Raw genomic sequence first — 16,992 nt, 5'->3', positions numbered from 1 at the left:
GAGGCGGGGGGTGTTCGAGATACTGTTTTCAACTGTATGATACTACTATTCTGGTATGTCAAAAAATGATCAAATATTGGCAATTTCATTTAACTCAGCTTAATATTAATACCAAACCAAGTCTTTCCCCCAATATCACTGCAATTTAAAAGGAACTGAAAAGAGAATAACTGAGCTACTGGGCAATTGAAAGGAATGTAATGCTGTGATATTTAACACTTAAAATAATGTTAAGTACCTGCAATGATACAAATCTCTCATTTGGGGAAACTCCATGCTAGGAAAACAAGAAGGGATGTGGTAGAGAGTGAGGACCAAGCTGGGAAAATATGCAGTCTGTGCTCCAGCCCCATTCCACTGCCTACAGGTATTTTCAAACCACACAGAACTGTCATGGGAAAGATTATGATATGGCAGTGACAGGGACAACTGCTGTGCATTCTGCCTCCCTATATTCACTCACCTTCCTAACAGCACCCAGATTTCATTCTGAAGGGTTATGTCTTCCTTACTGGATACTGTCTTGGGGGGACGATGATGAACCCAAGCAGACATCTTCGCACTATGTAAGTCAACAGGGTCCCAGGAAGCTCCATCAGCCAATCCTTCTGCTGGTGGCCAGGAGGCGGCCACGTGACCTGAGACTGGTCACTCAGGTGCCTCCTCCCTGGAATGCCAACCTTGGGCAGAATGAGAGCGAGTCAGGAAACAGCTGGTGTCCACTCCTGCAGCAGGGCCTTAACTGGACCATTCCTGCTAGGAGACCATTTCACGGACCCTGTTTCCAGGTTAGGAGACTTCCAAAGCTGCTTTGACTCCTTCCTGTTTCCAAACCTGACCTGTCATCAATTCCATGAGCTCACAATATCCTCAACTGGAGTAAATTTCTGTTGCCTGTTACCAAAGAGTCCTGGCAGATACACCAGTGTACCATCCTTTCCAAGGTTTCTACTGATATTCATCCAACCAGTGAGACTCACCAGCTGCAACCAGAAGCCAACCCCTCGCAGTCCTGCCTAGAACTTTTCCTAAGATGGTAAATTTAAAATGGCATCCAGATTAGAAATGAAAAAGGAGAAGTAACAACTGATACCACAGAAATACAAAGGATCATGAGAAATTACTACAAGCAACTCTATGCCAATAAAATGGACAACCTGGAAGAAATGGACAAATTCTTAGAAAAGCACAACCGTCCGAGACCAAACCAGGAAGAAGTAGAAAATATAAACAGACCAATCACAAGCACTGAAATTGAGACTGTGATTAAAAATCTTCCAACAAACAAAAGCCCAGGACCAGATGGCTTCACCGGCGAATTCTATCAAACATTTACAGAAGAGCTAACACCTATCCTTCTCAAATACAGCAGAGGGAGGAACACTCCCAAACTCATTCTATGAGGCCACCATCACCCTGATACCAAAACCACACAAGGATGTCACAAAGAAAGAAAACTACAAGCCAATATCACTGATTAACATAGCTGCAAAAATCTTCAACAAAATACTAGCAAACAGAATCCAACAGCACATTAAAAGGATCATACACCCTGATCAAGTGGGGTTTATCCCAGGAATACAAGGATTCTTCAACATATGCAAATCAATCAAAGTGAAAAACCATATTAATAAATTGAAGGAGAAAAACCATATGATCATCTCAATAGATGCAGAGAAAGCTTTCGACAAAATTCAACACCAATTTATGATGGGTAGGCATAGAAAGTAGGCATAGAGGGAACTTACCTCAACATAATAAAGACCATATATGACAAACCCACAGCCAACATCATTCTCAATGGTGAAAAACTGAAACCAGTTCCTCTAAGATCAGGAACAAGACAAGGTTGTCCACTCTCATCACTATTATTCAACATAGTTTTGGAAGTTTTAGCCACAGCAATCAGAGAAGAAAAAGAAATAAAAGGAATCCAAATCGGAAAAGAAGAAGTAAAGCTGTCACTGTTTGCAGATGACATGATACTATACATAGAGAATCCTAAAGATGCTACCAGAAAACTACTAGAGCTAATCAATGAATTTGGTAAAGTAGCAGGATACAAAATTAATGCACAGAAATCTCTTGCATTCCTATATACTAATGATGAAAAATCTGAAAGAGAAATTAAGAAAACAATCCCATTTACCACTGCAACAAAAAGAATAAAATACCTAGAAATAAACCTACCTAAGGAGACAAAAGACCTGTATGCAGAAAACTATTAGACACTGATGAAAGAAATTAAAGATGATACAAACAGATGGAGAGATATACCGTGTTCTTGTATTGGAGGAATGAACATTGTGAAAATGACTATACTAGGCAAAGCAATCTACAGATTCAATGCAATCCCTATCAAACTACCAATGGCATTTTTCACAGACCTACAACAAAAAATTTCACAATTTGTATGGAAACACAAAAGACCCTGAATAGCCAAAGAAATCTTTTTTTTTCTTTTTTTTTTAATTTATTTATTTATTTATTTTTGGCTGTGTTGGGTCTTCGTTGCTGTGCGAGGGGTTTCTCTAGTTGTGGCGAGTGGGGGCCACTCTTCATCGCTGTGCGCAGGCCTCTCACCGTCACGACCTCTCTTGTTGCAGAGCACAGGCTCCAGACGCGCAGGCTCAGTAGCTGTGGCTCACGGGCCTAGTTGCTCCGTGGCATGTGGAATCTTCCCAGACCAGGGCTCAAACCCGTGTCCCCAGCATTGGCAGGCAGATTCTCAACCACTGCGCCACCAGGGAAGCCCCCAAAGCAATCTTGAGAAAGAAAAACGGAGCTAGAGGAATCAGGCTCCCTGACTTCAAACTATACTACAAAGCTACAGTAATCAAGACAGTATGGTACTGGCATGAAAACAGAAATATAGATCAATGGAACAGGATAGAAAACCCAGGGATAAACCCACGCACATATGGTCACCTTATTTTTGATAAAGGAGGCAAGAATATACAATGGAGAAAAGACAGTCTCTTCAATAAGTGGTGCTGGGAAAACTGGACAGCTACATGTAAAAGAATGAAATTAGAATACTCCCTAACACCATACACAAAAATAAACTCAAAATGGATTAAAGATCTAAATGTAAGGCCAGACACTATAAAACTCTTAAGAGGAAAACATAGGCAGAACACTCTATGACATAAATCACAGCAAGATCCTTTTTGACCCACCTCCTAGAGAAATGGAAATTAAAACAAAAATAAACAAATGGGACCTAATGAAACTTAAAAGCTTTTGCACAGCAAAGGAAACCTTAAACAAGACGAAAAGACAACCCTCAGAATGGGAGAAAATATTTGCAAATGAAGCAACTGACAAAGGATTAATCTCCAAAATATACAAGCAGCTCATGCAGCTCAATATCAAAAAATCCAACAACCCAATCCAAAAATGGGCAGAAGACCTAAATAGACATTTCTCCAAAGAAGATATACAGATTGCCAACAAACACATGAAAGGATGTTCAGCATCACTAATCATTAGAGAAATGCAAATCAAAACTACAATGAGGTATCACCTCACACCGGTCAGACTGGCCATCATCAAAAAATCTACAAACAATAAATGCTGGAGAGGGTGTGGAGAAAAGGGAACCCTCTTGCATTGTTGGTGGGAATGTAAATTGATACAGCCACCATGGAGACCAGTATGGAGGTTCCTTAAAAAACTAAAAATAGAACTACCATACGACCAAGCAATCCCACTCCTGGGCATATACCCTGAGAAAACCATCATTCAAAAAGAGTCATGTACCACAATGTTCACTGCAGCTCTATTTACAATAGCCAGGACATGGAAGCAACCTAAGTGTCCATCAACAGATGAATGGATAAAGAAGATGTGGCACATATATACAATGGAATATTCCTCAGCCATAGAAAGAAATGAAATTGAGTTATTTGTAATGAGTTGGATGGACCTAAAGGCTGTCACACAGTGTGAAGGAAATCAGAAAGAGAAAAACAAATACCATATGCTAACACATATATATGGAATCTAAAAAAAAAATAAAAATAAAAGGTTCTGAAGAACCTAGGGGCAGGACAGGAATAAAGACGCAGTCGTAGAGAATGGACTTGAGGACATGGGGAGGGGGAAGGGTAAGCTGGGACGAAGTGAGAGAGTGGCATGGACATATATACACTACCAAATGTAAAATTGATAGCTAGTGGGAAGCAGCCGCATAGCACAGGGAGATCAGCTCGGTGCTTTGTGACCACTTGGAGGAGTGGGATAGGGAGGGTGGGAGGGAGATGCAAGAGGGAGGGGATATGGGGATATATGTATATGTATAGCTGATTCACTTTGTTATAAAGCAGAAACTAACACACCATTGTAAAGGAATTATACTCCAATAAAGATGTTAAAAAAAAAAAAAAGAAAAAAAAAGGATATAACTCAGGAACAGCCAGATGGAAGAAAGGTATGGGAAAAGAGCACAGAGCTTCCAGGCCCTCTCCCAGCACACCACTCTCCTCGCACTTCCAAGTATTCACCAACCCAGATGCTCTCTGAACCCCGTCCTCTTGGGTTTTTATGGAGGCTTCATTATATAGGCTTGATTGATTAAATCATTGACCATTGGCAACTGAACTCCATCTCCAGCCCCTCTCCCCTCCCTAGAGGTGGTGAGATGGGACTGAAAGTTCCAGCTCTCTAATCACGTGGTTGGTTCTCCTGGCAACCAGCCTCCAACTTCTGGTGCTTTCCAGAAACCACTACATTAACATAACAAAAGACACCTTTCTGGCTATCGCCACTTTGGAAATTCCTGGGGTTTTAGGAGCTCAGTACCAGGAATGGGGCAAAGAACAATCATGTGTATTTCTTATTATAAATCACAGTATCACAGTAGACCTAATTCTTGGGCTTAGAAAAGTTAGTGATGCAGCTGGAAAGGGGAAGCACCAGATTCAGGCCTTGAGAGCCCATGAACCTTCGCACCAGCCTGCCCAGGGCATCCGACAGCCCCCTGGACATGGCCCTCGGCGTCGCATGTTGTGATCACTGCCTCACTGGACTATGTTCCCAGGTGGACACAAAGCCACCTGAGGGGTAGAAATCTGTCTGAAGTATTTGGAAAGCCCCAGTGTCTGTGACACCAAGTCGGCATTCAGTAACTAACTGCTCAACAAATGAGTAATCCAATAAGTACTTACTAAGCACTTACTATGTGTCAGGCGCTGTGGACGTAGTGTGGGCAAAACAGGCTTCTCTCCAGCTGGTCATCCAGTTGAGCAGACAGATGTAATCGATTCATCACACAGACGTGTAGTAATGAGAAACAGAGGTTTATAGACTCTAACAGTACAGAGCAGGGGTCAGCAAAATACAGCCTGAGGCCAAATCCAGGCCTTAACAGAAAGAGTTTGCCAGTCCATGGTACAGAGCAAGGAAAACAGGTCCAGATGGCCAGGGCTGGAGAGAAGTGTGGAGGATTCATATCAGGGGTCTGGAAGGTTTCCCTGAAAAATTACTGAAAGGCTTTAAGAACAAAAAACAAAAAACAGAAAGGCCAGGGCAGGGTGGCAGGAGCAGAGAGCCAGGGGAGAGGTATGGGGCCCTCCAGGCTGCTAAGGATGTGGGCCTTTTTCCCAAAGCAAAGGGAAGCCAGTGGAAGGTTTTCCATGGGGGAGTGACCAGTGGGAATCCGTGCTCTGCAGAACCCTCTCAATGCACAGGAGGCAGGCCAAGAAGGAAGCCGGTGGCGGGTCCACGGCAACTGTCCTGGGAGCCACGTGGTGACTGGGACAGGGCAACGGCCGGAGAGCTGGAGAGAAGCGAACGGATTTGAGATCCATTCCGGTGCCAGGCCATTTGTCAGGGGTGAGGAGAGAGGTGACTTTTCTTCCTTTTCAGACTTCACGACAGTTGTTTTAAAATATTCACTGACTTTCCCTCTTGAGGTTAAACTTTCTCACAGAATAAGGACACCGATGTGACCTTTCCTACATGAAGGTGGTGCCACCTTTAGCCAAACACATTGCAAGATGAGACCAAGACTCTGATATTGAGAAGGAACCCTCTAGGGGGGAGAAAACAAAAAAATTTTTTAAACCCAGCTTCCAAACCGATATAATCGCTAAAGGTGATATAACAGAGAAAGAATAGACTTTGGAGCCCAAGAAGCTAGGGTCCAACCTCCAACTCTAACATCCCCAAGATGACTCACCTAGGCTGTCTTACTTGCCCTCTCTGAGCCTCTGTTTTCTTATCTGTAAAGAACTACACCGCTGCTCCTCCTGAGGCTGCACTGAGGCTAAGAGGCGACACGAACAAAGGGCAGCTGGAACAGTGAGAGACAGTAACTATCATTATCGTTATTAAGCAGGATACTCCTTTTAGCCGGAAACCAGTTACCATGGAAGGAATTAACTTTGTTAATTCTACTATAAAACACAACAGTTTACATAATAAAAGTTGTAATAGTAAGCTCTATTATATAACAACACGTTAACCTAACATTCAGAAATGGGTTCTCTCTCTCAGGAAATGAAAAGAATAATTATGAAGAAAAGTGATAAAGAACTCCTGACTACATACACCCACACACCCACACACCCATACACACACATGCACGCACACACTCGCACACACACACCTCCTGGTTCAGGAGATCTAGGATGGGGTACAGAATTGCATTATTAATTAATAAGCCTCTCATTCTCATGCAGGTGGACCTTGGGTTCCAAAATGAGAACCCCTGTGCTGACGGAGGCCAGGCCCCATAGTAAGCCCTCAGGAAGAACTGAAGCAAAAATTCAGTTTAATGATCTAATGCCACAAACATACAGAGAACCTAATGTGTGACGGGCACAGAATGTCTGTGCAAAACACTGAGAAAGAAAAAAATGGAGAAGCTGCCCCTCTGCCCTCCAAGCCCACAACCTCTTTAAACACTTGACCAGGGACTTCCCTGGTGGTGCAGTAGTTAAGAAACTGCCTTCCAATGCAGGGGACTCGGGTTCGATCCCTGGTCGGGTAAATAAGATCCCACATGCCACGGGGCAACTAAGCCCACGTGCTGCAATTACTGAGCCCGTGCACCCTAGAGCCCGTGCGCCACAACTAGGGAGCCTGTGTGCCACAACTACTGAACCCATGCACCCTGGAGCCCACACACCACAACGAAGAGCTCACCCGCCACAACAAAAGATCCCACATGCCGCGATGAAGATCCCATGTGCCGCAACAAAGATCCCACATGCTGCAACTAAGACCCGAGGCCGCCAAATAAATAAATAAATAAACATTTAAAAATAAAAAAACACTTGACCGTGTGTGGTACAAAGCCTCGCACACACTCAACCAGACAACGAATCTCCGTGAGCACCTTCTAGATGCTTCTAGGCACTGGGGATACACCCGTGAACATGACAGCCAAACATCCCTGCCCGCTGTTATGGTACGGGCGACAGAAAGAAACAAAATTAAAAAGCATAATGGATAGTTGTTAGTTGGTGTTATGGAAAAAAACTGAGAAAGAAGCAGCAGAGAGTGTAAGGGTGGGGAGAACTGTAAATCTGCACCGGTTTCAAATAGTCCCCATAGCTCGATTAAAATGTAGCACTACACCCACTGCTCATGGCTGGTAAAGTGTCACAAAGAGAAAGGTTCTGGAAGGACAGAGAAGGGAACTGGCTGGGCTGGGTGGGTCAGGGTCAGAGGGTGGGGAACACTCGCAGTCTCCAGGATGAGGTGAATGCTGAGCAAGTGAGTTCCCTTCCCTCCCCTTCCTTTGCGGGAATGTTCCTCCTGCCCCTCCAAGGCTGCAGAGCATGAATTAGCCCTGAACGACTTCACTGGGCATTTCCAGCAAATGCCTGTGTCTCTTACCTTTGCCAAAACATTTGCTTCTCCTCCTAGGCGGTGTTATAAGCTTATGCAGTCATGTCAGGTCATGAAGGGTCATGAAGGTCAATGGCCATTTTTAGGACTTTTTTTTTTTAATTATAGAAGGGACACATGATCACAGTATAAAACATGAAAAAAGTATCAGAAAGTATAAAGATTCCCAAGTCTTAACCTCAACATGACCTCTATTCACATTTTGGTGTGTATTTTGCCAGAGTTGTTGTTTCACATGGCGAGGATCACTCTGAATCCATGTTAACTCTGTATCCTGCTCTTCTTACTTTTACTAAATATATTATTTTTAAATCACTACATTTGCATTTTTCTGCTTAAAACAAATTCTGTATGGACATCAACGTAATGGCTATATAACGTTCCATTCTACCGATGCACTGTAGTTTATTCACCATTTCCCAATTGTTGAGCATTCAGATTTCTGAGTTTTCATCATTATTAAATTACCGTGAAAATAACTTCATGCGGAAAGTCATTTCAAGGAATTCACTCAGAGTAGGTTCCTAGAAGGAGAATGACAGGAAGCTGGAAATACTTTAGACAAGCAGTCACAGCACAGATGATCTACAGATCCCCCAAATGCGATCACTGCCCCACCTGGCTGCAGCGGCAGACTACAGGAGCTGGTCAATCTCTGGCCACCTTTTTGGTCTTTGAAGGTAAAGGGTTTCAGAAGCTACATATTTACCTGCTGTCGGAATCCGAGGCGATCTCCTTTCTCCCTCCAAAGCGGATCTGGCACTGCACAGAAAAAGAAGCTGCTGAGATCAGCTGTTGGGATGGGACATACAAAACCTCCCCCACAGGCTTTCAGGGTCGCGGGGGACACGAGGCCAGGAACTCTGGGTGCCAAGTCAGGGTGTCCCCATGCCCTGGGGGTCAGCCCAAGACATAAGACGGCGGGCACCCCAGCCTTCCAGCCGCCACTTGAAGGAAGCCCTTATCTCCAGCTCGTAGAGAAGTGAGCCTTGTGCAAAGACAACGCTGAGAGGAAAACAGAAGCACACGGCCTCCTGCAGATTATCTAGGAAGCTTCTTCTATCTGTCAGCAGCTGACTGTCAATAACACAGAGCTCTTAACAGGCAGTAATCAAAACTTCCACAAATCTGTGATGATGGGTCCCTTCTGACAGGGCCCAAAGTTGTTATGGCTGGCTGTAAAGTTATGACAGCATAAATCAAGCTTCAGACAAGTCATCTGGTTGTGCTGAACCACAATTCACCCAGGGAGGGTGGAAACAAAAGCAAACTGCTCTTTTTTTTTTTTTTAACTGTGCTGAAATATAGACAACATAAAATTTACCATTTTAACCATTTTTAGTTATGCAATTCAATTCACTTCACAATATTGTGCAATCATCACCCCTCTCCACTACTCTTTCAAAAGTGTAGAATCTCCACTGTGGGTAGCACGTTTGCAAGATTCCTGAACTTATTATCGTGTGTGTGTGTGTGTGTGTGTGTGTGTGTGTGTGTGTGTGTGTGTGTATAGACATTTAAATGATACTTTTGTCAAAACTCATGGAACTGCACACTTAAAATTGCTATATTTTATTGTATGCAAATTATACCACAATAAAGTTGATTTTTAAAAGGCATATATACAACAATTTCACCCCCCAAAATAATAATAGCAGCTCTAGGCAGAAGATCCAAGTTATTTCTGTTTAACTGCTACATTTGACGTGGCTTGACTTAACTCTTCATCTTCTTATTTTACTTTCCATTTCTGGAGCAAAGAAAGAAGAAACTAATAATGTGGGTTGTGCATTTATTGTGGAACAGGCGCTGGCCATGGCCCTTTACCCACTTTAACAAATGCAATTCCATCAACAGCCCTATAGAGATCGGTAACCCAATTAAAGAGAAGAAGGACGCTCAGAGAGGCTGGGTGAGTTGCCCCAGCACACACAGCTGTGAAGAGATGAAGCTGGCCTTCAACCTCAGCTACACCCGAGTCTGTGTCCTTCCCACCATACCTGGACGCCTCGAGGCTTGGGCAGATGCTAAATTCTCTGGACTCACATCGACACTTAACAGACACTTCCATTAAAGTACATATTTATCTCCCTACATCGTGATTACACGCAGATAGTTGCCAGTCGCCTCTTCCAAAATGTGAATTCCTAGGGCTGGATCCTAGCTCTGCTGCTTATTAACTATGACGTCGGCAGCAAGTTATCAGACCTGAGCTTCAGTTCTTCAGTTTCTTCATCTGTAAAATGGCAATATTTGCAAGAACTATCTCACGGGGTGGCTGGAAGGATTAGATGTAAAGCACTTGGCAGAGAATCAGGCACGCGATGAATATGCAAGAAATGATGCCTGTCTGGTAGCTGCAAGCAAGCAAACTGACGCCAGCCTCATGTCAAAGCTCGCTTCCACACCCAGCCAAAAGCCAGGCATCAGAAACAGCATCAGCCAAACCAAGCAGAGCCCACCCGCGGGATCCACACGAGCCTGAGCACGGCTTCACTTCTGTTCTTGTGCTCACGGGGTCCTAACTCCAACCACGACTGCAGCACCCTTAGGAGTTGCCCTAAAACACAACTGCTTGGAAATGAGGCTCTGAAACCCACTCAATGCCCTTCTCAAGGGGACATCTGTGAAGGATGGGGCCGGGTCCTCCAGGGGGTCTCCAGGAAGTCAGGACACAGGAGCTCCTTTGTCCCTACCACTGATCACTATCATTTGCTGGGGAAAACGATTAGCCTCACCGTTCCCAGATACAAAGCGGGAGGAGGTCTGTGTAGATAGAAGGGCAGAAATGACTTCTTCATTGATCATCTGACACTATGACCTGACCGCAAAGTCAAACGTGAGCTTTCTTCTTACCTGTTTCACTGCATCCAGCAGTCGCTCCAGCAGAAATTGTCTTTTCATGTCATTGTTCTGTGATCCTAAAATGCAATGAGGCTTAATTAGTTTTGTTTGACATTCGCTTTCTATTAAGACTCTCTGACATGCAGTGTACGGCTGTGCCCAACTAGCATCAGCCTTCTCTTTAGTAAAATCAATAACAAGACTAGGTATCAATAATCTACATCATTACAATGAAGTTTGACCACTTTCCTGTTACTGCAACCCAGGAAAGCAGCTAAACTAGTGTTCCCCAAATTTGGATGATGTTACTGGAATGGTCTAACTCAGGGTTTCTCGACCTTGGTGTCACTGACATTTGGACCAGATAATTCTCTGTGGCTGCCCTGTGAATTGTTAAGATGTCTGTCAGCATCCCTGGCCTCTACCCACTAGACACCATTAGCGTGCGCACACACACAGACACACACACACACACACACACCCTAGCTGTGGCAACAAAAATGTCTCCAGATACTGCCCCCAGTTGAGAACCAATAGTCTAACTTAAAATGTAAGTTTCCTAGTACGGCAGGCACTGCTTGTTGGCTGACCTCACCATCATCTCCAACATCATTTTTCCATGAAAAACCTCATTACTCCTGTTCTCAGCCTCTCTTGTAAGGCTGCCCGTAAGAAGTTCTAGCTAATGACATGTAAGCAGAGAGCACTGGGAGGGATCTGGGGAAATTATGCCATCCTTATAAAAGAACAGATGTTAACGGCTTCGCTCCTTCTTCCATCCTTCGTGCCTTAATCGTAAACACATCGGGTGGAGCCAGAGCAGCATCTTGCTACCTTGAGGCAACAAGCCTGCAGCGAAGGCCAAGAGAATCACAGAGACACCAGCCCCGATGTCATTTTGCTGCTGAACCAAAGCTAGAAATCTCATACCTCTCACACAACAAACAGTTCCATTCGTTCAAGCATTGTACATTGATTGGGCTGTTACTTACAGCCAAAAGCACTCTCAACTGATACACATGGCATACACCAAACTCCCATTTAAGAGGGTGTGGGGCAAGGACACTTCAAAGCCCCAGGCAGACCACTGTCAGAACCACATCTGATGCTCCACAAGAGACCCAGTGACTCCAATCAACAGAGACACAGCTACATATTATGATGCACCAGACACAGAACACAGTTGTTTCAAAGGAGACCCAAATTTAGAGTTTGTACAAGGGCAGATGCTCCACACTGCAGGCCTTGAATTGCCACTGAGCTGCTTCTCTCTTGGGCAACTCAGCCTGGGCTTCACCAGGGAGTACCAGCAAGGCATCACCTTAGAGATGGTCAGTGATTCATGTAAGTCATGCCAGGGCCACCCGCTTGCTAACAACTGTGACCGTGTGGTGAGCACTTCCTGCATGCCAGGCACAAAACTGAGTCCTCTGAATGCATTGTGCCCTGTAATTTTCACGACCACCCTACCAGCCAGGTATTAGGATCCCTGAATTGCAGATGGGGAAACTGAAGCTCAGAGAAGACAAGCAATTACATGCATTGACCCACTCGGTAATTATTTACCTTCTACTGTGTGCCAGGCAATGTTCTAAGTGCTGGGGACACAGGGGTTAAATGGTATAAAAGAACCGTCTTCTCATGGAGCGAAAATTCTCTCAGGAAGAAACAAATAGCTCCTAAGTAAACTAATAAAGATGATGTTAGAGAGTCATACTAGAAAGAAAAACTAAATGGGGTGATGACAGAGAGGAAGCAAGAGGGCCACGTCAGCCAGGGCAGTCAGGGAAGGCCTCTCTGCACACGTAATATCTGAGCTGAGCCCTTTATAACAAGAAGGAGCAGCCGTGGAAAGATATGGAAGACCAGCATTCCAGGCACAGCAAACGGCCAGGGAAGAGAGGAGAGAACAGCTTGGCTTCTGGTCTTCCAGGACCCAAAGGAAGCCTCTTATGACTTGAGCAAAAAGCAGAAAAGGGGAAGCAAAGACAGACAGGCAGGGGCCAGTAACAAAGGTCTTGTGGGCCATGATAATGGGTTTAGGTTTTGTTCTGTATTTGAATACTAAGAGTTGGAACCGTTGGACATCCCTGGTGGTGCAGTGGTTAAGAATCCACCTGCCAATGCAGGGGACACAGGTTCGAACCCTGATCCGGGAAGATCTCACATGCCGCGGAGCAATTAAGCCCATGCGCCACAACTACTGAGCCTGCGCTATAGAGCTGCAAGCCACAACTACTGAGCCCGCGTGCCACAGCCACAACTACTGAAGCCCGCGCGCCTAGAGCCCGTGCTCTGCAACAAGAGAAGCCACCGCAATGAGAAGCCCGCGCACCGCAACGAAGAGTAGCCCCCACTCACCACAACTAGAGAAAAGCCTGCTCACAGCAATGAAGACCCAATGCAGCCAAAAATTAATAGTTAATTAATTAATTTTTTCAAAAAACACTTAAGAAAAAAATAGGTGGAATGGTGACCCCAACTGGAGATCGTGCCCCTCAAGGGTTGTTAGGACTACCACACGGGCTCCTGCCTCACCCCAGGCCCGGAGGTCAAACCAGTCAGTAGACTCTCCACGGACACACAGGAATACAGCTGACTTCCCAAACTCTGCCACTGTTATTTTTTCTGGAAGAGGTCTTGAGAAAGGATAGCTCACGCATCCTTCCCACCAGACCAGAGGCCATCTTGAAGCGTCACTCAGGATGGCTAGAGACCCCGCCGACCCTAGGCCCTCAACATCGCTCTTGACACCTGTGTCTATCAAATCACCCTGCTCTCCATTTAGCAGAAGGTCCAGTTTCAGCTCTTCTCTAACACCACAACTGGGAAGTCAGGCTTGCTTTCTTCCTTCTTCCAAGTACTGCACCCAACAACTCTACCTGCCCTTGGGCAATGCCAACTGGAAACTCGACAAGGTTTTCCCCCCTGAAGTGCTTTTGCTATTCTTTCTGATCATGAAAGTAATGCATGTGATAGAACTATCATATAACCCAGGATTTCTGGGTATATACACAAAAGAATTGAAAACAGGGTCTTGAAGAGATATTTGTATGCTTGTGTTCACAGCAGCATTATTCTCAGTAGCTAAAATGTGGAAGCAACCCAAGTGTATACTGACAGATGAATGGATAAGCAAAATATGTATGCATATACATACAATAGATATTATTCAGCCTTAAAAAGGAAGGAAACTCTGCAATATGCTACAACACAGATGAGCCTTAAGGACTTTATGCTAAGTGAAACACACCAGACACAGAGAGATAAATACCACATGATTCCACTTATATGAGTTACTAAGAGCAATCAAAATCATAGAGAAAGAAAGTGTAATGGTGGCTGTCAGGGGGACGGGAGGGGAGAGAATGGGGGTTAGGGTTTAATAGCTACACGTCTGCAGTTTAACAGGATGAAAAGAGTCGTGGGGATGGATGGTGGGGACGCTGCACAGCAGTGTGAAGGTATTTAACACCACCAAACTGTACGCTTAAAAATGGTTAAGGGCTTCCCTGGTGGCGCAGTGGTTGAGAATCCGCCTGCCAATGCAGGGGACACGGGTTCGAGCCCTGGTCTGGGAAGATCCCACTTGCCGCGGAGCAACTAGGCCCGTGAGCCACAATTGCTGAGCCTGCGCGTCTGGAGCCTGTGCTCCGCAAGGAGAGGCCGCGATAGTGAGAGGCCCGCGCACCGCGATGAAGAGTGGCCCCCGCTCGCCGCAACTAGAGAAAGCCCTCGCACAGAAACGAAGACCCAACACAGTCAAAAATAAATTAATTAATTAATTTTTTTTTAAAATGGTTAAGCTGGCAAACTCTGTTATGTGTATTTTACCACAATTAAAAAAAAAGAGTATTTCATGCGAAAAAATACAATAGTAACAAATCAGGGGGAAATATACAAAGAAAATAAAAATCTCCATCATCTCACTCCTGATAATTGTTAGCACAGTAACTCTCAAGCTTTCACGGGCACACGCATCTCCAGGCAGGCTCTAATTCAGAAGGGCTGGGTGGGGCCTGGGGTTCTGTCACTCTCACAAGGTCCCAGGTGACGCCGATGCTGCTGGTGCCTGACCCACCGTGAAGAGCAAGGATACAGCACCTACCCCTAATGATATGCACAATGATCCCACATCTCTGCGACGGAACTCGTTCCACTGCTTTCTCTAGAAAGGTCAGCAGCCTCCTCTGCCTCACCCTGCAAAGCCCCTCCACCGTGGGAAGAAAGCCTGTTCTCTAGAGAGAAACAGCCTGAGGTTGTGCAGGTCTCAGCCCACCACACACCCACCCTCGCTGATGCGATCTCTCCCCAGACAAGAAGTGCACTTGAAAAAGACAGTCCTGACCCCTGAAAAGGCACCTGTGGCCATCCCAGGCCTGAACGGGGATGAAGAGAAGGGGGTCTCGTAGGGCAGAGGGAGCACGGGCGGCCTTGGGAGCATTCACCGACAGCAGGAGGTGCCCAGGAGGCCCATGGCCATGAGGAACAGTGGAAGGAGCGCTAGTGGGAAGTCACAAGGCATCAGTAGTTCTCATCCCGGCCGGGCTGCTTGCTGGCCACGTGACTCGGACAGTCACTTCCCTTCTCCGGGCACTGGTTTCTGCGTGAGATCACCCCCTCCTAGCTCTGCAGTCTGCGAGTGTCGGGTGTCTGTGGAGACAGGCAGGCAGAGCAATCGATGCTACCGGGCTCTTTCCTACCTTCTCCCAGGGACAAAGAGGAGAATACAGGACCCCTCCTCCCAGGGCAAGAAGAATCTTCCAGCCTCAACGGCTGCAACCACCCAAGAGGAGCAGGGAGCCAGTGCCCACCTACTGAGCCTCAACTGTGGGCTAAGCCATTAACTGACTGGCATCTAATCCTTGACAAAGAAGGAAAGGTGGCTCCACTCAACAGAGCACTGGGGCTGAGAGGAAAAGACCTTCACCCATGGAAGTGCTGAAGGAAGGATTCAATTTCAAGTCCGCTGCCTCGGCCATCTGTGAAATCTTGCTCACCCTCAACCCCTGTAACAAACCTGCAATGACAGCCCCACTGCCAGTTCAGGAATGATTTCTCTATGAAACCCCAGCCTTTCGGCTTCCTTCCTTCTGTAAGGGTAGCCCTGAGTCAACACTATCAACCAGATGAGCCAGAATAGGCTTCTTTTTTTTTTTTTTTTTTAATTGGAGTATAGTTGATTTACAATATTGTGTTCGTTTCAGATATAAAGCAAAGTGATTCACAGAACAGGCTTCCATCAAAATGAAAATAGAAAACAGAAAGGCACCCCAGGGAATACACCCAGGGTCCACAAACCTGTCAGAGAAATGCAGTGATCTCCTGAGGCTCTAACTTAGAAATCACCTGCGTTTGAAAATCAGTCACCTGGTTCAGGTGCATCGCTGTTGTCTTTCATGTTTAGAATCCTTAAGATCCCAGGGCTTCCCTGGTGGCACAGTGGTTGAGAGTCTGCCTGCCAATGCAGGGGACACGGATTCGAGCCCTGGTCTGGGAAGATCCCACGTGCCGCGGAGCAGCTGGGCCCGTGAGCCACAATTACTGAGCCTGCGCGTCTGGAGCCTGTGCTCCGCAAGGAGAGGCCGCGATAGTGAGAGGCCTGTGCACCGCGATGAAGAGTGGTCCCCGCTTGCCACAACTAGAGAAAGCCCTCGCACAGAAACGAAGACCCAACACAGCCATAAATAAATTTAAAAAAAAAAAAAATACTTAAAAAAAAAAGTAAAAGTCTATTAATTTAAAAAAAAAAAAAAAAACTAGAATCCTTAAGATCCTACACTAATTTTTCCCACAAATCTCCAGCCTTCAGTGACCTCCTGGGGAGAGAGAGCAGGGATTCAGAGTAGGACAGGGCAGGTTCGAATCCTACATCATCAGCTATGTGACCAAGGACAAGTTACTTAACCCCTCTGCACCTCCTACAGCTTTAATTTTTTTTTTTTTTTTTGCTGCACTGGGTCTTCGTTGCTGTGCGTAGGCTTTCTCTAGTTGTGGCGCGCAGGCTTCTCATTGCGGCAGCTTCTCTTGTTGCGGAGCACGGGGCTCTCGGCGCGTGGGCTTCAGTAGTTGTGGCTCGCGGGCCCTAGAATGCAGGCTCAGTAGTTGTGGCGCGCAGGCTTAGTTGCTCTGCGGAATGTGGGATCAAACCCGTGTCCCCTGCATTGGCAGATGGATTCTTAACCAATGCACCACCAGGGAAGTCCCTTCCTACAGCTATTAATGAGTGAATGGATACCATGCACCTAGAACAGTGTCTGGTATACACCAAACACTTTATACATATTAACT

General features: G+C 45.7%; 1 protein-coding gene across 3 annotated transcripts in view; it reads right to left on the bottom strand.

The window, feature by feature from the left end:
* SNX29 (sorting nexin 29) overlaps window positions 1–16,992 on the bottom strand; it is a 569,335-nt gene that overhangs the window by 538,891 nt on the left and 13,452 nt on the right. For 2 of the 3 annotated variants that reach the window (XM_036826193.1, XM_036826192.1), the window contains exons 2-3: window positions 10,714–10,778; window positions 8,567–8,619 (exon numbers count right to left, since the gene is read on the bottom strand). In XM_036826193.1, coding sequence (XP_036682088.1) covers window positions 8,567–8,619; window positions 10,714–10,778 — 118 coding nt within the window. Of the gene's footprint in view, window positions 1–8,566; window positions 8,620–10,713; window positions 10,780–16,992 lie in introns of those variants that run through there. The other variant, XM_036826194.1, reaches the window with a different exon arrangement.

Source organism: Balaenoptera musculus, chromosome 15, assembly GCF_009873245.2.
Source record: "Balaenoptera musculus isolate JJ_BM4_2016_0621 chromosome 15, mBalMus1.pri.v3, whole genome shotgun sequence".
NCBI classification, from domain to species: domain Eukaryota; kingdom Metazoa; phylum Chordata; class Mammalia; order Artiodactyla; family Balaenopteridae; genus Balaenoptera; species Balaenoptera musculus.
Note: the sequence above shows the minus strand (reverse complement) of the source record. Positions and strands in the feature narration are given on the sequence as shown.